The 19,983-nt window shown below is 50.2% G+C and overlaps 2 protein-coding genes and 1 non-coding gene across 3 annotated transcripts in view; 2 read left to right on the top strand and 1 right to left on the bottom strand.

Annotated features, from left to right (window-relative positions):
- The window catches only part of LOC147092098 (AMP deaminase 3-like), a 997,179-nt gene that overhangs the window by 696,093 nt on the left and 281,103 nt on the right, over nt 1-19,983 (top strand). The window lies entirely within an intron of this gene.
- Nucleotides 4,397-4,469, top strand: trnat-ugu (transfer RNA threonine (anticodon UGU)). The gene has a single exon. It is a non-coding gene; the product is annotated as a tRNA-Thr (tRNA).
- The window catches only part of LOC147092101 (equilibrative nucleobase transporter 1-like), a 128,894-nt gene continuing 115,713 nt past the window's right edge, over nt 6,803-19,983 (bottom strand). The window contains exons 10-12 of the mRNA XM_085976380.1: nt 10,406-10,595; nt 8,821-8,944; nt 6,803-6,980 (exon numbers count right to left, since the gene is read on the bottom strand). Coding sequence (XP_085832506.1) covers nt 6,810-6,980; nt 8,821-8,944; nt 10,406-10,595 — 485 coding nt within the window. The 3' untranslated portion in view covers nt 6,803-6,809. The remainder of the gene's footprint in view (nt 6,981-8,820; nt 8,945-10,405; nt 10,596-19,983) is intronic.

The raw sequence follows: 19,983 nt of genomic DNA, 5'->3' as shown, positions 1-19,983 counted from the left end.
ATATAGGGCTCTTCGGGCTTTTTCTTTTAGTGCATTCACTGCTATGCTGAAGCTCCCTGATGCTGTGATGGTTAGACCAAGGTAAGTGTAGCTCATAGTGTGTCCTATGATGGTATCACTGAGAGTAAACTGGTATTTGTTTTCCTGACATCTGGGCCTTTTTTGAAAAATCATGATGTTGGTTTTCTTTAGATTTACTGTTAGGGCCCAATTTTGGCAGTATTTGTCGAGTAGGTCTAATTGTTGCTGTAATCCTTGTTCTGTGGGAGACAGCAGAACCAGGTCGTCTGCATAGAACAGGGATTTCACTTCCCCATCTAGGAGAAAGAGACCCGGTGACTCGCTTTGCTCCAGCATGTCTGCTAATTCATTTATGTATAAGTTGAACAGGGTCGGGCTCAAATTGCAGCCCTGCCGGACGCCTCTTCTCTGGGTGAAGAAACCGGTGCGTTTGTCTCCAATTTTGACACCGCATTTATTTTTCAGATACATCGATTTAATAAGGTCATAGACTTTGCCCCCTATTCCACACTGAAGAAGTTTGTAATAGAGCCCTTCGTGCCAGATAGAGTCAAAAGCTTTCTTGAAGTCAATGAAACAAGCGAATATTTTCCCATTTTTTGTTTGGTGTATATGTTTTTCAATGAGAGTGTGAAGGGTATAGATATGGTCGGTGGTGCGGTGTTTTGGAAGAAAGCCTATTTGATTTTTTCTAAGGATATTATGTTTGTTAAGAAAATCCAGCAATCTACTATTTAGAATACTGCAGAATAACTTCCCTAGACAACTGTTGACACAGATGCCACGGTAGTTATTTGGGTCTGATTTGTTTCCACTTTTATATATGGGAGAGATGAGTCCTTGGCACCAGATATCGGGAAAACAGCCTGAACGTAATATGATGTTGAATAACTTGAGTACAGCACCCTGCATCTTCATATTGCTGAACTTGAGCATTTCATTTTTGATGTTGTCTGGACCACAGGCTTTCTTTAGGTGGAGAGATTTTGTTTTTGTGGCCAGTTCTTTCCAAGTGATTGGGGAGTCTAGAGGGTTTTGGTTGTCTTTAATTGTTGCTTCTAATGTGTGGAGTTTTTCTGCGACATGATGTTGACTTGGGTTTGTTTCGTTTATTGGGATGTCTTTGTAGAGGTTTTCAAAATGTGTTCTCCAGATGTCGCCATCTTGGATTGGTAATGCTTGCAATTGTGTTGTACTCAGGTTATTCCACATATCCCAGAATTGATTTTGATTAATGGAGTTTTCAATTTCTTCGAGTCTTTTGTGGGTATAATTTTGTGTTTTGTTCCTAATGGTGTGTTTATATCTTTTGAGGGTCTCATTGTATCTAATACGTAGGTCTGGATTGTTTGGTTGGCGATGCTTTTGGTTTGATATTTTTCTCAGGTCTTTTCTGGCATTTTTGCATTCGTGATCAAACCATTTCTCTTTTTTTTGTCTTTTGTAACGTTTCCTCTTCTGTTTCACAAGGTCGGCTTTTACAGCTGCCTCATGGAAGATCATATTTATATCATCTATGGCCATGTTTACACCATCTCTGGTGATCTCATAGATTTTCTTTAAATTTTGATATTTTACTTGTGAGATCAGGTGAATTTAGTGCTGTGATGAATTTATCTCCACTGTCTGGGGCCCATTTGTATGTCTGGTTTATTTTATGGAGCTTACTGGGTTCCTTTTTTGTGTCTGTAGTTTGGGCAGAAAGTTTAAGGTACACATTTATTTAGTTATGGTCTGAGAGGGGGGATTGCTGCCTGACAGTGAATGCGTTGATATCGCAGGGGTCCAGGTCAGTGATTGTATAATCCACCACACTAGACCCAAGAGTTGAGGAATATGTGAGTCTCCCTAAGGAGTCCCCTCTGAACCTACCGTTAACTATGTACAGGCGTAAGGCTCGGCAGAGTTGCACTACCTCCCTACCGCTTTTATTTATTTCACAGTCAAGGTTGTTCCGATTTGCGATGGCTGGTGTGACATATAAAGGGGTCTGGCCAAACACATGGTTGTTGCCCTGTGGGCCTATGAAGTCAGGTTCACATCCGGTCCTTGCATTTAGGTCCCCACATAGTAGCACCTTTCCTTGGGCCTGGAAATGGCTGATTTCCATGTGGAGAGTATCAAATAACTCCTCTTCAAAATATGGCGATTCTATTGGAGGTATGTAGATCGCACATAAGTAGACATCTTTTTTTGCTATTCCTATATTTTTATCTAATTTTAGCCATACATGTGATTTCCCCTGTTTTATCGGTGAGATGTGTTTGTCCAGTTCTCCTTTATACCACACCAACATTCCCCCGGAGGTTCTGCCCTTGCGTATCTTAGTGTTCTTTACTGAGGGCACAATGATTTCATGGTACATTGGAGGACAGTGGGTGGGCACGTCCTTTTGACACCATGTTTCTGTTAACACAATTATATCAATGTCTTTTATAGATTTTAGGAATTCAGGGTCTGTACTCTTCATCCCAAAAGTTGAGGAGCGGAGACCCTGGATATTCCAGCAGCTTATGTGGAAAGAACGCATCTATATAGTTCAAAAAAACAAAATAAAATGGACCTATTTTGTGGGACGGGTGTGAAAACACTAGTTTATATAATGCTAAATGACGATTTAGTATAAATTCCATAAGGCATGCACATACTGCTATCTAATAATAGTAATAATAAAATAACAATAATAATAATTTAGTACATTTTTCTCTGGCTTTCCATCAGCCTCTCTCCCCTCTCTCTCCCATCTCCTTCTCTCCCATCTCCCTCTCTTTCCTTCCCTCTCTCCCCCTTTCTTTATCCCCTTCCCCCACCCTCTCTCTTGCCTACCCCCTCTCTCCTCTTCCAACTCGCCCCTCATACCTACGTAGTTTGCTTTGTTTACATTTAAGACCCTTGTTTCAGATTTAACTAAATCACTTTCAAACTCAATTTAAAATTCTCTCTCGCCCCTTCCCCTCTCTCCCGCCTCTCTCCCTTTACCTCTCCCCTTGCCCCTCCCCCTCGTTCTCCCATTTCCCCTCTCTTCCCTTCCCTCTCTTTTCCCCTCTCTCTCCCTTTGTCCCTCTCTCTCTCTTCCCCTTCTCCTTCTCTCTCTCTCCCCTCTCTCTCTCTCTCCCCCTCTCTGTCTCTCTCTCAATTCAATTCAATTCAATTCAATTCAAATCGCTTTATTGGCATGACAAGGTACATCTTATGTTGCCAAAGCATCGAAAAACATTCATGGTTGTACACAAAAATACAGATCTATCCATACAGTGTATAAACAGATATATCCCTGAGTGTATAAATATACATTCATATAATTTGTATATACTCTTTTCTTATATTTACTGGTTGTCCCTCTGTTTATGGCAAGCTGTAACATAGTGTGCCGCTAAGGTTACACAATTTTCTTCTCCCTCTCTCTCTCTCTCCACTTCCCCCCCTCCTTCTTCTGCTCCCTCCACAGTAACCAAAGGCCACAGATTAAGGTAATAGACAAAAGAGCCAGAGTGGGGAGATGAGGGGAGTTTTTTTTACATGGTGGACTCTAGGGGAATCGAGGGATATGCAGATCGGGTAGGGAAAGTGGAGTTGAGGTAGAGGATCAGCCATGATCTTATTGAATGGCGGAGCAGGCTCGAAGGGTCGAGTGGTCGACTCCTGCTCCTATTTCTTATATTTTTATCAGCTGTTGTGATCAGGAGCGCACTGCCTGAAAGGGCGGTGTAGCAGATACAATAGAATTACACAGAAAGAGGCCATTCGGCCCACCTGCTCCGTGCCGGTGTTTATGCTCCACACGAGCCTCCTCCCACCCCTCTTCAGCTCACCCCATCAACATATCCATCCGTTCCTTTCTCCCTCGTGTGTTTATCTAACTCCCCCTTTAATGCCTCTATTCTATTCGCCTCACCCACTCCCTGTGGTGGCGAGTTCCACATTCTCACCCCTCTCTGGGTGAGGGAGTTTCCTCCTGAATTCCTTACTTTAATAGTAACTTTCAAAAGGGGGAATTCGATAAACACTTGAAGCGGAGCGAACAATGTGCGGGGCGATGGGGAACGAGCGTGGGAGTGGGACTTATTGGATAGAATCTTTCAAAGAGCCGGCACAGGCATAGTGGGCCGAATGGCCTCCTTCTGTGCTGTATCATTCTGCGAGTGTTGGGTGAGGAATCATCGTGAATGTTTGTCTGGGCCCCACCCTCTTGTTCGGAAAAACATTGCTAAAGTAGAAAGTTGTAGTACGGGTGTCTCCCTAGCTCAGGGGTAAATGAATTCCGGCCTTGCCGGCACCGCCCGCATCCCCGTGAATGAAAAATTGCAAAAGATCCTTTCATCATACTTCAAACACACGGCACTAACTGGGGAATTTCCCATTTATCCCAGCAGGTGGCTCCATAGCTCAGGGGTTAGAGCACTGGTCTTGTAAACCAGCGGTCGTGAGTTCAAATCTCACTGGGGCCTACTCAATTTTGGCTTCTGTTTCTAAATTCACACTTACACCATCGACAAGCGCTTTTCAAACAGCCCGCAGCAATTTCACTTTCCATCCCCAGTCTGTATCTGACCATTTTCAGGTCAAGTCTCAGACCCACTGATATTTCACATTTCCTGCCTTCGCTGTTTTTATTCTCAAGATGCGATGTAAGATGAACTAAAGCGGCTAAAAGGGTTAAGTTATGAGAACAGGTTACATAGACTGGGCTTGTACTCCCTCGAGTATAGAAGGTTAAGGGGTGACCTAATCCAGGTGTTTAAGATGATTGAAGGAGTTGAAAGGGTAGATAGCGGGGGGAGTCCTGAACAAGGGGGCCATAACCTTAAAATTAGAGCCAGGCTGTTCAGGGGTGATGTCAGGAAGCACTTCTTCACACAAAGGGTAGTGGAAATCTGGAACTCTCTCCCCAAAAAGGCTGTGGAGGCTGGGGGGGGTCAATTGAAGGTTTCAAGACTGAGATCGATAGATTGTTGTTGGGTAAGGGTATTAAGGGTTACAGAACCAAGCTGTATTGATGGAGTGACAATAAAGATCAGCCTTAAACATTCACTCCCTCCACCACCGGTGCACCATGGCTGTTGGCTAACTCCTTTAAACAGGTTCGCACAAGTAGAGACAGTAATATTTTTGATAATTCATTAATTTATTACCAACCAAGCATGAATCATAGACATCTTAACCAACAAAACATTAATCATAAGCACCCGAAACAACCAAACATTAATCTTAAACACTCTAGCCATTATTCTCACTATGTTGTGAGTTGTGTGTCCTCTTCAGGGACCCATACACCCATTGAGTTGGCCAACCATTATTTTGACTTGTTGTGAGTTTTGCGTCCTCTACAGGGACCCGTACTCTCTGCACATGGGGTACCGGTATTCTTCATGAAGAACACTGTGGGCCCCACGCTGACATCCTTAAAAAGGAAATGCATTCCATAGGTAACCAGCGTGCTCATTCCTGCACCCTTAAAAGGGAAATGTACTCCTGCTACACACTGCGGCGCCGCTGCAGGCCAAACTTCTGACAGCTTTAAAAGGGCAATGTTTTAAAGGAAGCAGTACAGCACTCCTATCGCTTGTGGGGCCCATATCAGGCAACATTAAGAGGTAGAATGAGGCTGAGCAGGAAGTGGAGGGAAGGAGAAAGGGGAAAAGGAGAGGGGGAAGAGCAGGCGAGGGGTACGGGGAGAAACAGAGGGGGAAGGAGAGAAGGAGAGGGAAAGGGGATAAGGAAAGGAGAAGGCGAGAAGGAGAGAGAGAAGGGGAGAAGGAGGGTGGAGGGAAATGGGAGAGAGTGGGAAGGGGAGAAGGAGAGAGGGTGAAAGGGGTAAAGGAGAGAGAGGAGGGGAGGAGAGGGAGAGAGGGAGAAGGAGAGAGGGGATGAGAAGGAGAGGGGGAAGGGGAGAAGGAGAGGGGGAAGGGGAGAAGGAGAGCAGGAAGAGGAGGAGAGAGAGGAGGGGTAAAGAAGGAGAAAGGGGAGGAGGGGAAGGGGAAGGGCAGAAATGGAAGGAGAGGGGGAAGGGGAAAAGGAGAGAGAGGAGCGGTGATGGAGGGAAGGAAGGAGGAGAGAGGGAGGAGAGAGAGAGTGGGAAGGGGAGAAGGAAAGAGAGGAGATGAAAGGAAAGAGAGGGAAGGAGTGAAGGAGAGAGAGGAGGGGGATGGAGAAAGAGCAAAAGGGAGAAGGAGAGTGGAGGGGAAAAGGAGAGGGAGGGAAGGGGAGAAGGAGAGAAGGAGAGAGGGGGTGGAGGAGAGAGGAGGGTGAAGGAGAGAGGCGGAAAGGGAAAGAGGAGGAAGGGGAGAGAGGGGGAAGGGGAGATGGAGAGAGGCAGAGGGGAGAGAGAGGGGAAGGTTAGAAGGAAAGACGGGGAAGGGAAGGGGAAAGAAGAGGGGCAAGGGGAGAGGAGAAGGTAGGGGAGAAGGAGAGAGACGGAAGGAGAGAAGGAGAGAGGAATGGGAAGAAGCAGAGAGGGAATGGGATAAGGTGAGGTGGGAGGAAGATCTTCGTTGGATGATTAAAACAAAGAAGTTTGCTTAAAAAGAATTAACACTGTTCCTAATCTCTCATTGAGCCCGTCCTCTGATCAAAACATCCCAGAGCGGGACACAGCCGCCGGTATCCTGGGAAACAGCAGTGCTTGCTATTGATCTGTTTTTTAAAAAATGATATGATTGGGAATTGCTCTAAACCCAACCTCACCCCCCGCTCCACCCCACCCCACCTGCCCAACCGTCCACACCCACAGCCAGCACTCCCACCCCGACCCCGCTCCCCCCACCTCCCACCCCAACCAGGTGTCCAGCTCAGGCACCGGTGCCCCTCGCCGGTCGATCGCCTCGCTCTGCCAGGCCCGGCACTTCGACTGGGTAGGGCTTCAACGCGCCTTTCTGCCAGGATTCCCGGCGGCACTGCACGTAGACGTTGATGGGATGGTCGTAAGCCAATCTCACCAGGACGACGAATCCGATGTTCATCTGTGTCAAGAAGGACAAAAAGAGACAAACAGAGAGAGAGAGAGAGTTATTGTTCAGGCAATGGCAATCTCGCACCCTCATCATAGAATCAGAGAATAGTACAGCACAGGAGGAGGCCACTCGGCCCATCGAGTCTGTGCCGGCTCTTTCGAAGAGCAATCCAGTCAGTCCCACTGTCCCGCTCTTTCCCCATATCCCTGCAATTCTTTCTCCTCCAATTCCCTTTCAAAGGCCACTATTGAATCTGCCTCCACCGCCCGATCAGGCAGAGCATTCTAAATCCTAACCGCTCGTTCCATAAAAAAAGGTTTTTCCTCGTGTTGCCTCTGGTTCTTTTCTGACCAACTTCAATCCGTGGCCTCCGTTTATCGACCCGTCAGCCATTGGAAACAGTTTCAGTTCGTTTCCTCTGTCTAAACTGTCCATGATTTTGAACACCTCCATCAAATCTCCTCTTAGCCTTCTCTGCTCTAACGAGAACAACTTCGCCAGACTCTGCCGAATCTCCTCTGCACCCTCTCCAAAGCCTTCCCATCCTTCCTAAAGCACGGTGCCCAGAACTGGACACAATACTCCAGCAGGGGCCGATCTAATGTTTTATAGAGGTTTAGCATTACATAGAAACATAGAAACATAGAAGGTAGGAGCAGGAGTGGGCCATTCGGCCCCTCAAGCCTGCTCCGCCATTCAATGAGATCGTGGCGGATCATCCATATTCAGTACCCTGTCCCTGCTTTCTCCCCATATCCCTTGATCCCTTTAGCCTTAAGAAATATATCCAACTCCTTCTCGAATATATTTAATGAATTGGCCTCCACTGCCTTCTGTGGTAGAGAATTCCACAGGTTCGCCACTCTCTGGGTGAAGAAATTCCTCCTCATCTCAGTCCTAAATGGCTTACCCCTTATCCTTAGACTGTGACCCCTGGTAATGGACTCCCCCACCATCGGGAACATCCTTCCTGCATCTAGTCTCTCTAGTCCTGTTAGAATTTTATAAGTTTCAATGAGGTCCCCTCTCATTCTTCTAAACTCCAGTGAATACAAGCCCAATCGACCCAATCTCTCCTCATACGTCATTCCTGCCATCCCAGATATCAGTCTGGTAACTTCCTGGCTTTTGTATTCTATGCCTCTATTTATCAAGTTCAGGAACCATTCTGGAAACTGCAAGGTCGAATCCAGTCCCAGGCGCTGCCCTTTTACCCATGTGTCTCAGTTGGTAGCAGACTTGCTTCTGTGTCAGAAGGTTGTGGGTTCAAGTCCCACTCCAGGAACTTCGAGCACAACAATCTAGTTGACACTCCAGTGGAGTGCTGCACTGTCGGAGGTGCTGACTTTCGGATGAGATGTTAAACTGAGGGTCCGTCTGCTCTCTCGGGTGGATGCAAAACATCCCGTGGCACTATTTTGAGGAAGAGCAGGGGAGCTATCCCCGGTGTCCCTGGCCAATATTTATCCCTCAACCAACATAACAAAAAACAGATTATCTGGTCATTATCACATTGCTGCTTGTGGGAGCTTGCTGTGTGCAAATTGGCTGCTGCCTTTCCCACATTACAACAGTGAATCCACTTCAAAAGTACTTCATTGGTTGTAAAGCGCTTTGTAGACGTCCGGTGGTCGTGAAAGGCGCCATAGAAATGCAAGTCTTTCTTTCTTTCTTGGTGACCTGTGGGGTCAAATCTAGCCCCAGATAGAGTGATCAAGAGCTCCCTCCCTCTCTCTCTGTCTTGCTATCTATCATACGAATGCCTCATCCAATCCCTCTCGCTCGACCGGTGACTGTCTGGCACAGATCACAGGGTGCCCCGGACCTCTCGATACGCACTGATACTCACATACAAGGGGTCATTTTCCAAGGGTCCCTTGACCAGAGCGAAGCAAGGGTACTGGAGCAGAGTGACAACTGCCGAGAGAGCCATCAGAAGTCCAAAAACCTTCCCAAAGTGGCGGCTAGGGAACCTGCGGGGGAACAAGCAGAGAGAGAAAGAGGAGGTTCAGAGAATTACACGGTGTCGACAGCACAGAAACAGTCCATTCGGCCCCACTGGTCCGCGCTGGTGTTTATGCTCCACACGAGCCTCCTCCCACTCCTCTTCATCTCTCACCATCAGCAGGTCCTTCTATTCCTTTCTCACTCAAGTGTTTATCTAGCTTCCCCTTAAATGCATCTATACTGTTCACCTCAACCACTCCCTGTGGTACCGAGGTTCTCATTCTCACCACTCTCTGGGTAAAGTTTCTCCTGAATTCCCTATTGGATTTATTAGTGATTATTTTATATTGATAACCCTTAGTTCTGGTCTCTCCCCACAAGTGGAAACAGCTTGTCTACATCACAGTGTGTGAGGGAGTCTGAAAGGACTCCTGGTCTCAAAATCCCAAATCTGAAACTGTGTGTGAGGGAGTCTGAAAGGACTCCAGTTCCGAAATTCCAGATCTAACACTGTGTGTGAGGGAGACTGAATGGACTCCCGGTCTGAGAATCCCAGATCTAACACTGTGTGTGAGGGAGACTGAATGGACTCCTGGTCTGAGATTCCCAGATCTAACACTGTGTGTGAGGGAGACTGAATGGACTCCCGGTCTGAGAATCCCAGATCTAACACTGTGTGTGAGGGAGACTGAATGGACTCCTGGTCTGCGAATCCCAGATCTAACATTGTGTGTGAGGGAGTCTGAATGGACTCCTGGTCTGCGAATCCCAGATCTAACATTGTGTGTGAGGGAGTCTGAATGGACTCCCGGTCTGAGAATCCCAGATCTAACACTGTGTGTGAGGGAGTCTGAATGGACTCCTGGTCTGAGAATCCCAGATCTAACATTGTGTGTGAGGGAGTCTGAATGGACTCCCGGTCTGAGAATCCCAGATCTAACACTGTGTGTGAGGGAGTCTGAATGGACTCCTGGTCTGAGAATCCCAGATCTAACACTGTGTGTGAGGGAGTCTGAATGGACTCCTGGTCTGAGAATCCCAGATCTAACACTGTGTGTGAGGGAGTCTGAATGGACTCCTGGTCTGAGAATCCCAGATCTAACACTGTGTGTGAGGGAGTCTGAATGGACTCCTGGTCTGAGAATCCCAGATCTAACACTGTGTGTGAGGGAGTCTGAATGGACTCCTGGTCTGAGAATCCCAGATCTAACATTGTGTGTGAGGGAGACTGAATGGACACCTGGTCTGAGATTCCCAGATCTAACACTGTGTGTGAGGGAGTCTGAATGGACTCCTGGTCTGCGAATCCCAGATCTAACACTGTGTGTGAGGGAGTCTCAATGGACTCCTGGTCCGAGATTCCCAGATCTAACACTGTGTGTGAGGGAGTCTGAATGGACACCTGGTCTGAGAATCCCAGATCTAACGGTACGAGCTTTGGCGCCCGAATGGGGACTCGCCTCCCCGAATGTCGTGGGCTGACTTACGCGATGGCGGTGAATGCGGCGTGACCACCGAACAGGAACGAGCGGTTGACGACCTGCATGACGAAGGTCAGGGACTGCAGCTCCAGCACAGGGTATGGCGCAGACCGAGAACAGGATGCATGCGTGACGGTGATTGCCAGAGAGAGGACCGCTGACTTCCTGTCAGCCAGATGCTGCGAGGCAGCAGAGTCTGAGGGGGGATGAGAAAGAGGAGGCAAAATAAAAGACTCAATCAGGACTCAGGCTCCCCCACATCCACTTGCCCCCGGACCCCAACTGTACCAGTGAGTGAGACAAGCTCCCCAAATCCTCTGTACCCCAACCATCCCAGTGAGAGAGAGATTCCCCCAAATCCCCCGCAACCCCAATCCCTCCCAGAGTGAGAGAGATTCCCCCAAATCCCCCACACCCCAACCCGTCCCAGAGTGAGAGAGGTTCCCTGAATTCCCCTGTACCCCAACCCGTCCCAGAGTGAGAGAGGCTCCCTGAATTCCCCTGTACCCCAACCCGTCCCAGAGTGAGAGAGGCTCCCTGAATTCCCCCGTAACCCAACCATCTCAGAGAGAGCGATTCCCCCAAATCCCCCGTACCCCAACCGTCCCAGAGGGAGAGATTCCCTCAAATCCCCATACCCCAACCATCCCAGAGAGAGAGATTCCCCCAAATCCCCCGTACCCCAATCCCAGAGAGAGAGAGGGATTCCCCCAAATCCCCTGTACCCCAATCCCAGAGAGAGAGAGCGATTCCTCCAAATCCCCCATACCCCAACCATCCCAGAGAGAGAGAGATTACTCCAAATCCCCCGTACCGCAACCATCCCAGAGAGAGAGATTCCCCCAAATGCCCCGTACCCCAATCCATCCCAGAGAGAGAGAGATTCTCCAAATCACCCGTACCCCAATCCATCCCAGAGAGAGAGAGATTCCTCCAAATTCCCCGTACCCCAACCATCCCAGAGAGAGAGAGATTCCTCCAAATCCCCCGTACCCAAATCCCAGAGAGAGAGAGATTCCACCAAATCACTTGTACCCAAACCATCCCAGAGAGAGAGGCTTCCCCAAATTGCCCACTACCCCAAACTGTGCCTCGTGTTCACAACTGGATTATCCGAGACTGGGAGGGTCTTGTGTTAAGAACTGGATTACCTGAGACTGGAATGGAGCTGAGTGTTCACACTTGGATTACGTGAGACTGGGGGGGAGCTGAGTGTTCACACCTGGATTATCTGAGACTGGGAGGGAGCTGAGTGTTCACACCTGGATTATCTGAGACTGGGAGGGAGCTGACTGTTCACACCTGGATTACCTGAGACTGGAAGGGGCTGAGTGTTCACACCTCGATTACCTGTGACTGGGAGTGAGCTGAGTGTTCACACCTGGATTACCTGAGACTGGGAGGGAGCTGAGTGTTACACCTGGATTACCTGAGACTGTGAGGTAGCTGTGTGTTACACCTGGTTTACCTGAGACTGAGAGGGAACTGAGTGTTCACACCTTGATTACCTGAGACTGGGAGTGAGCTGAGTGATCACACCTGGATTACCTGAGACTGGGAGGGGCTGTGTGGTCACTCCTGGATTAATTGTGACTGGGAGTGAGCTGAGTGTTCACAACTGGATTACGTGAGACTGGGAGGGAGCTGAGTGTTCACACCTGGATTACCCGAGATGGCGATGGAGCTGAGTGTACACACCTGGATTACCGGAGACTGGGAGGGAGCTGAGTGTTCACAAATGGATTACCCGAGACTAGGAGGGAGCTGAGTGTTCAAACCAGGATTAACCGAGACTGAGAGTGAGCAAAGTGTTCACACCTGGATTACCTGAGACGGGGAGGGAGCTGAGTGTTAAACCTCGAATATCCAATACTCGGAGGGAGCTGAGTGTTCACACCTAGATAACCCGAGACTGGGAGGGAGATGAGTGTTCACACCAGGATTACCTGATACTGGAGGGCAGAGCTGTGTGTTCACACCTGGAATACCCAAGACTGCGAGAGAGCTGAGTGTTCACACCTGGATTACCTGAGACTGGAAGGGAGATGAGTGTTCACACCTGGATTACCTGAGATTGGGTGGGAGCTGTGTTTACACACCTGGATTACCTCAGTATGGGAGTGAACTGAGTTTACATGCCTGGATTACCTGAGACTTACAGGGACCTGAGTCTTAACACCTGGATTATCTGAGACTGGGAGAGAGCTGAGTGTTCACACCTGGATTACCTGAGACTGGGAAGGAGATAATTTTTCACAACTGGGTTACCCGAGTCTGGGAGGGAGATGAGTGTTCACACTTGGATTACCTCTGACTGGGAGGGAGCTGAGTGTTCACACATGGATTACCCAAGACTGGGAGAGAACTGAGTGACCTCACCTGGATTACCTGAGACTATGGAGGCACTGAGTGTTCACACCTGGATTACCTTAGACTGGGAGAGAGCTGAGTGATCACACATGGATTACCTGAGACTGGGAGTGAGCTGAGTGTTCACACCTGAATTACCTGAGACTGGGAGGGAGCCGAGTCTTAACACCTGGATTAACTCAGGCTGGGAGGGAGCTGAGTTTACACACCTGGATTACCTGAGACTGGGAGTGAGCTGAGTGTTCACACCTAGATTAACTGTGACTGGGAGTGTGCTGAGTGTTACACCTGGATTACCTGAGACTGTGAGGGAGCTGAGTGTTCACACCTGGATTACCTGAGACTGGGAGGGAGCTGAGTTTTCAGACCTGGATTAGCCGAGACTGGGAGGGAGCTGATTGTTCACATGTGGCTTACCTCTGTCTGGGAGGGAGCTCAGTGTTCACACCTGGATTACCTCTGTCTGGGAGGGAGCTGAGAGTTCACACCTGGATTACCTGAGACTGGGAGGGAGCTGAGTGTTCACACCCGGATTACCCGAGACTGGGAGGGAGCTGATTGTTCACACCTGGCTTACCTCTGTCTGGGAGGGAGCTAAGTGTTCACACCTGGATTACCAGAGATTGGGAGTGAGCTGAGTGTTCACACCTGGAGTGCCTGAGAATGGGAGGGAGCTAAGTGTTACAACTGGATTACTTGAGACGGTGAGGGAGCTGAGTGTGACACCTGGATTACCTGAGACTGTGAGGGAGCTGAGTGTTACACCTGGATTACCTGAGACTGTGAGGGAGCTGTGTGTTACACCTGGATTACCTGAGACTGTGAGGGAGCTGAGTGTGACACCTGGATTATCTGAGACTGGGAGGGAGCTCCGTGTTCAAACCTGGATTACCTGAGACTGGGAGTGAGCTGAGTCTTCACACCCGGATTACCTGAGACTGGGAGGGAGCCGAGTCTTAACACCTGGATTATCTGAGACTGGGAGGGAGCTGAGTGTTCACAACTGGATTACCTGTGATTGGAAGGGAGCTGAGTGTTCACACCTGCATTACCGGAGACTGGGAGGGAGCTGAGTGCTCACACCTGGATTACCTGAGATGGGAGGGAGCTGAGAGTTCACACGTGCATTACCTGAGAGAGGGAGTGAGCTGAGTGTTCACACCCGGATTACCTGGGACTGGGAGGGAGTCGAGTCTTAACACCTGGATTATCTGAGACTGGGAGGGAGCTGAGTGTTCACACCTGGATTACCTGAGACTGGGAGTGAGCTGAGTGTTCACACCTGCATTACCGGAGACTGGGAGGGAGCTGACTGTTCACACCTGGATTACCTGAGACTGGGAGGGAGCTGAGTGTTCACACCTGCATTACCGGAGACTGGGAGGGAGCTGAGCATTCACACCTGGATTACCTGAGACTCTGGAGGTGCTGAGTGTTCACACCTGGATTACCTGAGACTGGGAGAGAGCTGCGTGTTCACACCTGGATTACCTGAGATTAGGAGGGAGCTGAGTGTCCACACCTGGATTACCTGAGGCTGGGAGGGAGCCGAGGCTTAACACCTGGATTACCTGAGACAGGGAGGGAGCTGAGTGTTCACACCTGGATTACATGAGACTGGGAGGGAGCCGAGGCTTAACACCTGGAATAACTGAGACTGGGAGGGAGCTGAGTGTTCACACCTGGATTACCTGAGACTGGGAGGGAGCTGAGTGTTCACACCTGGATTACCTGAGACTGGGAGGGAGCTGAGTGTTCACACCTGGATTACCTGTGACTGTGGAGGCACTGAGTGTTCACACCTGGATTACCTGAGACTGGGAGAGAGCTGAGTGCTCACACCTGGATTACCTGAGGCTCGGAGGGAGCTCAGTGTTCACTCCTGCATTAACTGAGACTGGGAGGGAGCTGCGTGTTCACACCTGGATTACCTCAGATTGGGAGGGAGCTGAGTCATCACAACTGGATTACCAATGACTGGGAGGGAGCTGACTGTTCACACCTGGATTACCTGAGATTGGGAGGGAGCTGAATGTTCACACCTGGATTAACTGAGACTGGGAGGGAGCTGAGTGTTCACACCTGGATTACCTGAGACTGGGTGTGAGCTTAGTGTTCACACCTGGATTACCTGAGACTTGGAGGGAGCTGAATGTTCACACCTGGATCACCTGAGACTGGGTGGGAGCTGAGTGTTCACACATGGATTACCTGAGACTGGGTGTGAGCTGAGTGTTCACACCTGGATTACCTGAGACTGGGAGGGAGCCAAGTCATAACACCTGGGTTGCCTCAGGCTGGGAGGGAGCTGAGTTTACACACCTGGATTACCTGAGACTGGGAGGGAGCTGAGAGTTCACACCTCGATTAACTCAGACTGGGATGGAGCTGAGTGTTCACACCTGGATTACCTGAGACTGGGAGGGAGCTGAGTTTTCAGACCTGGATTAGCCGAGACTGGGAGGGAGCTGATTGTTCACATGTGGCTTACCTCTGTCTGGGAGGGAGCTCAGTGTTCACACCTGGATTACCTCTGTCTGGGAGGGAGCTGAGAGTTCACACCTGGATTACCTGAGACTGGGAGGGAGCTGAGTGTTCACACCCGGATTACCCGAGACTGGGAGGGAGCTGATTGTTCACACCTGGCTTACCTCTGTCTGGGAGGGAGCTAAGTGTTCACACCTGGATTACCAGAGATTGGGAGTGAGCTGAGTGTTCACACCTGGAGTGCCTGAGAATGGGAGGGAGCTAAGTGTTACAACTGGATTACTTGAGACGGTGAGGGAGCTGAGTGTGACACCTGGATTACCTGAGACTGTGAGGGAGCTGAGTGTTACACCTGGATTACCTGAGACTGTGAGGGAGCTGTGTGTTACACCTGGATTACCTGAGACTGTGAGGGAGCTGAGTGTGACACCTGGATTATCTGAGACTGGGAGGGAGCTCCGTGTTCAAACCTGGATTACCTGAGACTGGGAGTGAGCTGAGTCTTCACACCCGGATTACCTGAGACTGGGAGGGAGCCGAGTCTTAACACCTGGATTATCTGAGACTGGGAGGGAGCTGAGTGTTCACAACTGGATTACCTGTGATTGGAAGGGAGCTGAGTGTTCACACCTGCATTACCAGAGACTGGGAGGGAGCTGAGTGCTCACACCTGGATTACCTGAGATGGGAGGGAGCTGAGAGTTCACACGTGCATTACCTGAGAGAGGGAGTGAGCTGAGTGTTCACACCCGGATTACCTGGGACTGGGAGGGAGTCGAGTCTTAACACCTGGATTATCTGAGACTGGGAGGGAGCTGAGTGTTCACACCTGGATTACCTGAGACTGGGAGTGAGCTGAGTGTTCACACCTGCATTACCGGAGACTGGGAGGGAGCTGACTGTTCACACCTGGATTACCTGAGACTGGGAGGGAGCTGAGTGTTCACACCTGCATTACCGGAGACTGGGAGGGAGCTGAGCATTCACACCTGGATTACCTGAGACTCTGGAGGTGCTGAGTGTTCACACCTGGATTACCTGAGACTGGGAGAGAGCTGCGTGTTCACACCTGGATTACCTGAGATTAGGAGGGAGCTGAGTGTCCACACCTGGATTACCTGAGGCTGGGAGGGAGCCGAGGCTTAACACCTGGATTACCTGAGACAGGCAGGGAGCTGAGTGTTCACACCTGGATTACATGAGACTGGGAGGGAGCCGAGGCTTAACACCTGGAATAACTGAGACTGGGAGGGAGCTGAGTGTTCACACCTGGATTACCTGAGACTGGGAGGGAGCTGAGTGTTCACACCTGGATTACCTGTGACTGTGGAGGCACTGAGTGTTCACACCTGGATTACCTGAGACTGGGAGAGAGCTGAGTGCTCACACCTGGATTACCTGAGGCTCGGAGGGAGCTCAGTGTTCACTCCTGCATTAACTGAGACTGGGAGGGAGCTGCGTGTTCACACCTGGATTACCTCAGATTGGGAGGGAGCTGAGTCATCACAACTGGATTACCAATGACTGGGAGGGAGCTGACTGTTCACACCTGGATTACCTGAGATTGGGAGGGAGCTGAATGTTCACACCTGGATTAACTGAGACTGGGAGGGAGCTGAGTGTTCACACCTGGATTACCTGAGACTGGGTGTGAGCTTAGTGTTCACACCTGGATTACCTGAGACTTGGAGGGAGCTGAATGTTCACACCTGGATCACCTGAGACTGGGTGGGAGCTGAGTGTTCACACATGGATTACCTGAGACTGGGTGTGAGCTGAGTGTTCACACCTGGATTACCTGAGACTGGGAGGGAGCCAAGTCATAACACCTGGGTTACCTCAGGCTGGGAGGGAGCTGAGTTTACACACCTGGATTACCTGAGACTGGGAGGGAGCTGAGAGTTCACACCTCGATTAACTCAGACTGGGATGGAGCTGAGTGTTCACACCTGGATTACCTGAGACTGGGAGTGAGCTGAGTGTTCACACCTAGATTACCTGTGACTGGGAGTGAGCTGAGTGTTCACAGCTGGATTACCTGAGAATGGGAGGAGAGCTGAGTGTTACGCCTGGATTACCTGAGACTGTGCGCGAGCTGAGTGTTCACACCTGGATTACCTGAGGCTGGGAGGGAGCTGCATGTTCACACCTGGCTTACCTGAGACTGGGAGTGAGCTGAGCCTTAACACCTGGATTACCTGAGACTGAGAGAGAGCTGAGTGTTCACACCCAGATTACCTGAGACTGTGGAGGCGCTGAGTGTTCACACCTGGATTACCCGAGACTGGGAGCGAGCTGAGTGTTCACACCTGGATTACCCGAGACTGGGAGGGAGCTGATTTTTCACAACTGGGTTACATGAGACCGTGAGGAAGCTGAGTGTTCACATCTGGATTACCTGAATGGGGAGGGAGCTGAGTGTTCACATCTGGATTACCTGAGATTGGGAGGGCCTCGTGTTCACACCTGCAATACCTGAGACTGGGAGAGAGCTGAGTGTTCAGACCTGGATTACCTGAGACTGGGATGGAGCTGAGTGTTCACACCTGGATAACCTGAGACTGGGAGGGAGCTGCGTGTTCACACCTGGGTTACCAGAGACTGGGAGGGAGCAGTGTTTACACACCTGGATTACCTGAGACTGAAAGTGAGCTAAGTGATCACACCTGGATTACCTGAGTCTGGAAGGGAGCTGAGTGTTCACACCTGAATTACCTGAGACTGGGAGGGAATTGAGTGTACAGACCTGGATTACCTCAGGCTGGGAGGGAGCTGAGTTTACACACCTGGATTGCCTGAGATGGGAGGGAGCTGAGAGTTCACACGTGTATTACCTGAGAGAGGGAGGGAGTTAAGTGTTCACACCTGGATTACCTGAGACTGGGAGGGAGCTCAGTTTTCACAACAGGATTACATCAGACTGGGAGGGTGCTGAGTGTTACACCTGGATTACCTGAGACTGGGAGGGAGCTGAATGTTCACACCTGGATTACCGGAGAGTGTGAGTGAGCTGAGTGTTCACACCTGGATTGCCTGAGAATGGGAGGGAACTGAGTGTTACACCTGGATTACCTAAGACTGTAAGGGAGCTGTGTGTTACAGCTGGATTACCTGAGACTGTGAGGGAGCTGAGTGTGACACCTGGAATAACTGAGACTGGGAGGGAGCTCGGTGTTCACACCTGGATTACCTGAGACTGGGAGGGAGCTGAGTGTTCACACCCGGGTTATCTGAGACTGGGAGGGAACCGAGTCTTAACACCTGTATTATCTGAGACTGGGAGGGAGCTGAGTGCTCACACCTGGATTAACTGAGACTGGAAGGGAGCTGAGTGTTCACACCTGGATTACCTGAGACTGGGAGGGAACTGAGTGTTCACACCTGGATTACCTGAGACTGTGGAGGTGCTGAGTGTTCACAACTGGATTACCTGAGACTGGGAGAGAGCTGATTGTTCACACCTGGAATACCTGCGGCTGGGAGGGGTCTCAGTGTTCACTCCTGGAATACCTGAGACTTGGAGGGAGCTGCGTGTTGACACCTGGATTACCTGAGATTAGGAGGGAGCTGAGTGTCCACACCTGGATTACCTGAGACTGGGAGGGAGCTGAGTGTTCACACCTGGATTACCTGACACTGGGAGGGAGCTGAGTGTTCACACCTGGATTACCTGAGACTGGGAGGGAGCTGATTGTTCACACCTGGATTATCTGAGACTGGGAGGGAGCTCCGTGTTCAAACCTGGATTACCTGAGACTGGGAGTGAGCTGAGTCTTCACACCCGGATTACCTGAGACTGGGAGGGAGCCGAGTCTTAACACCTGGATTATCTGAGACTGGGAGGGAGCTGAGTGTTCACAACTGGATTACCTGTGATTGGAAGGGAGCTGAGTGTTCACACCTGCATTACCGGAGACTGGGAGGGAGCTGAGTGCTCACACCTGGATTACCTGAGATGGGAGGGAGCTGAGAGTTCACACGTGCATTACCTGAGAGAGGGAGTGAGCTGAGTGTTCACACCCGGATTACCTGGGACTGGGAGGGAGTCGAGTCTTAACACCTGGATTATCTGAGACTGGGAGGGAGCTGAGTGTTCACACCTGGATTACCTGAGACTGGGAGTGAGCTGAGTGTTCACACCTGCATTACCGGAGACTGGGAGGGAGCTGACTGTTCACACCTGGATTACCTGAGACTGGGAGGGAGCTGAGTGTTCACACCTGCATTACCGGAGACTGGGAGGGAGCTGAGCATTCACACCTGGATTACCTGAGACTCTGGAGGTGCTGAGTGTTCACACCTGGATTACCTGAGACTGGGAGAGAGCTGCGTGTTCACACCTGGATTACCTGAGATTAGGAGGGAGCTGAGTGTCCACACCTGGATTACCTGAGGCTGGGAGGGAGCCGAGGCTTAACACCTGGATTACCTGAGACAGGGAGGGAGCTGAGTGTTCACACCTGGATTACATGAGACTGGGAGGGAGCCGAGGCTTAACACCTGGAATAACTGAGACTGGGAGGGAGCTGAGTGTTCACACCTGGATTACCTGAGACTGGGAGGGAGCTGAGTGTTCACACCTGGATTACCTGTGACTGTGGAGGCACTGAGTGTTCACACCTGGATTACCTGAGACTGGGAGAGAGCTGAGTGCTCACACCTGGATTACCTGAGGCTCGGAGGGAGCTCAGTGTTCACTCCTGCATTAACTGAGACTGGGAGGGAGC

The sequence above is a fragment of the Somniosus microcephalus genome, unplaced genomic scaffold, assembly GCF_052327205.1.
Source record: "Somniosus microcephalus isolate GS21.2 unplaced genomic scaffold, FLI_Smic_1.0 unresolved_chr2, whole genome shotgun sequence".
Lineage (NCBI taxonomy): Eukaryota > Metazoa > Chordata > Chondrichthyes > Squaliformes > Somniosidae > Somniosus > Somniosus microcephalus.
This window is presented reverse-complemented; position numbering and strand designations above follow the sequence as displayed.